The 3,345-nt window shown below is 50.7% G+C and overlaps 1 protein-coding gene across 1 annotated transcript; it reads right to left on the bottom strand.

Annotated features, from left to right (window-relative positions):
* Positions 1-609: 609 nt before the first annotated feature.
* Positions 610-800, bottom strand: H310_10004 (hypothetical protein; the record flags this gene model as incomplete). The annotated part of the gene is made up of 1 exon (XM_008876241.1): positions 610-800. A coding segment is annotated over one exon (191 nt), but the record flags the coding sequence as incomplete, so codon positions are not given.
* Between the last annotated feature and the right edge of the window lie 2,545 nt (positions 801-3,345).

Genomic DNA, 3,345 nt, shown 5'->3' with positions numbered 1-3,345 from the left:
AATGGAAGCCACATCGCTCTAGCGCTGCCTAATGCAGAATTTCTGGAAAGCGAACATTCTCGTAGTCTAGCTTAACCTCGGCTTAATCAATCACTTTCCAATTTGCACTCAATTGGTTTTCCAGAGTCTTCGCGTAGCCCAACATATCGTCCAACCACGCGATCACCCCGTGTAACAATAGATCAGTGAAAATCAGGTTCGCCGCTAACTGGCAAAGTGCTACGGCATCTGTCTGCCCCATCAATACACGTGTCGGTGTGTAGAGGCCTTGCGGGGTCATAAAGTTGTAGTAGTCTTGCGAGTCCTCGTGCAACGCAAGCTGACAATACCCTTTAAACCAATCCAGCCTGAACAACGCCTCCGACCCCACCAGGACCGTCAGCGCCGCGTCAAGATTTGGCATTTGCGAGGGTATGGAGACCGTGCAAGCGTTGATCGGCCTACTGTCAATGGCCATTCGATGCTCCCCACCCTTCTTCGGGACGATACGGGGTGCCGCTGCCCAAAGTGCGCGGTGGTTTCGGTTAACATGTCCAGCAGCCTCCAAATCGCCCACATGCCCCCTGAAGAACTGGACATGCGCTGAAGCATAGTGACGCAGCCTACACTTTACCGGCGCCGAGTCGGGACGCAGTCGCACTCGCAGTGGATCGACAGCGATGGGGGGTCATGTCGGACTTGAAGGCGGAACATGTCCACATGTTTCTCCAACAGCTGCCCAAGCTTCTCCGCCAAGACTAGAGCTACGACTTCATCCCTCGCTTGCTCCAGCTTGGTCGCCAGCACTTGCTTGACCGCCTCTTCTCGTCATGCGACCTTAGGGTCATTCGTCCCTTTTTGCGAAGGACGCGAATATCGGCTGAGGCGCACAACATCCCATCTTCGGGGTCGACGCCGTCGTCAATGCTAGCGGCCAGAAGTCGCCGCATGTTTGCCAGGCCAGTGAACGCACCGGCATCGCTAATGTCCCATTCCACTTGTTTCTGACACGCCGCCGTCAACAGTTCACCCTCAAAAAAACCCTTCCGCTCAATTACCGATCTGCTAAGCAGAATAAGGCATCGCCGAAGTGTCGAACCAGGCCTTCAACCCTCGTAGGGCTAGCCGCCCACACGGCGTCTCCAACGTGACGCACTTGAGCTGCACTTGGCGTGCCACCAGTATCGGTGCGTACGGGCCGTAGGGGTAGATCTCGATCGGCTTGGTGTCGACCACCCCCATTATCACATTTCGCCGTTCCATCTGGCACCGGGCTGAGTGTCCCAAGCTGTACATTTTCTTTTGCTCTACTTTCCATTTTGCCAATGGCCTTCCAACAGCTTCTCTGCCTTGCCCGGTTTGGTCAACGGATAGTTTGCCATGCGGTGATAATTCTTCTTGCACTTTAGCATGGGGCCTTAAGCCGCGACCCAGCCGAACTTTGCGTGCCGTTACCAGTCACTTTAAGTGCCTCCTTGGGCGCTCTGTCCGGCTTTTGCGGGCTGCCCTTTCATTATGATGAACACGGCTTCGGATCGTGCTTCTTGGTGGGTTCGGGTTCCTGAGACTTTTCATCGTCCAACGTTGCATAGAGCTAAAACTCAGCGGTGAAGGTACGAAGCCAATTTGACGAAACGAAAGAATCATGTTTCAAGGGCTTGTTCGTTGTAGCGCCAGCTGACGCAGTCTGCCTTGTGCAGCTCTATTGGGCGCAGAATGATCCATGACGTCGAGGGCCATCTTTCCTTTCTGGCGCAACACCCATTCTTGGTTATCACGTTCGAGGGTTGTTATCAAGCCTTATAACATGCGTCCCACGCGAGTCCGCATCCATGATCATTACGTCGAAGACAGTGGACACTTTATGGGTTTCATGAGCACTCATGATCGCCCGCTTCTTCGAAGTACGCTTCTTTGAATCAAGCGATCCACTCGTCCTCCATCACATCGCGGTAAGACTTGCCAAGATCGAACAACGGGACGCGTCGTTTCATGAACTCATAATACATACATGCCGACACCAGCATTAGGAACAGACTCGACGCGCTTGATTGCAGCGCTTTGATCTGGTCCACATACTTGTCGTGGACGAACGCGCGCCGCGCTGCCTTGATTGAGCTCTTGAACGATTGAGGTGGCGGCAACGCCAGCGCGTTCAACAGCCGACCGTTCACGACATCTTGTCCCATGTCGTCGTCCTTAAGGTCATTTTCGGCTGCCGCACCAGCTGTTGTCTTTTATGGCTTCGCTGTCGGGGAAGGGGCGGGTACAAAATGCACACCACCAAATGAGAACCGCGTGTCCACCGGCTCCCGCGGGTTGCGTTTCGGCGGCTGGAATGGCGTCGCTATCACTCGACGGCAAGGGCGACCCTGCTCCAAAACCATTTGACGTACAACCGAATGTTCATGTCGTTTGCGGCGCTGTCGGTGAAACCTGCATTTTAAGTAAGGTTTGACTATTGTAGACACAACCTCTGGTTGTGCTCTAGCGGTGTTCAAGCGTCTTCATCGTTGTCCCATGGTACTGTACATCGTTGACCCATGGTACTGTACATCGTTGACCCATGGTACTGTAGTGTCGGATATTTTACAGATATCATTCAATGCATCCGGAGGTCATGACCCCGGTCACGTTGGTCTTTGTATGGGTAGTTTAAAATTGATGACCATGGCAAATTATTCGGGAAAATGATGTCGAGCCGATCAACGCAAAGTATTTAGGGTAGAACCGCTAACCATTTCGACCAGTTAAACGTCTTAATTATGATTTGATTGACCAATCAATCATCATTATTCATGAAAATTTCCTGAGAAACACACACACGTGTATTGAAAATACTCACAGTTAATGTGAATGCCGAGTTGTCGCGATTGTCGGTTGACAAATGATCCGACGCCTTTTCCTTCCTCTAACACACGAAGACCGTCGACCCACCACGTCTTGTCATTCTTGTGGAATTGGCACGCATACGTTGGATTGGATGGCAATTCTGAAAAGCTAAAATCATCCCTTCGTGATTGGTTGAAAGCCTTATATTTTAAATATGTTGATTGGCTATGACCAAAACAATGATATCTTGAATATCAAAGCGAAAACCTCTCACATTCCATTGTTATCCAGGATGTCAATCTGTTTGGTCATGACCGCAGTCATAAACCTCTGATAATTTTATGACCAAAATTGGTTCACAAGTGTACATTTCTTGAATGTTGGGAGATTGTAGGCAGATGAAGTGCACCACAGGTTTGGGGATTTTTCGTGTATATACTCCCTCCGATCCAAAAAGATTGCGCGAGTTTGGAATTTCCTGCATCCCTCCTGGAAAAAATGTTCGCCGCTCACCCTATATTTTGATATATATTG

This window comes from Aphanomyces invadans (genome assembly GCF_000520115.1).
Source record: "Aphanomyces invadans strain NJM9701 unplaced genomic scaffold supercont1.24, whole genome shotgun sequence".
NCBI lineage: Eukaryota > Oomycota > Saprolegniomycetes > Saprolegniales > Verrucalvaceae > Aphanomyces > Aphanomyces invadans.
This window is presented reverse-complemented; position numbering and strand designations above follow the sequence as displayed.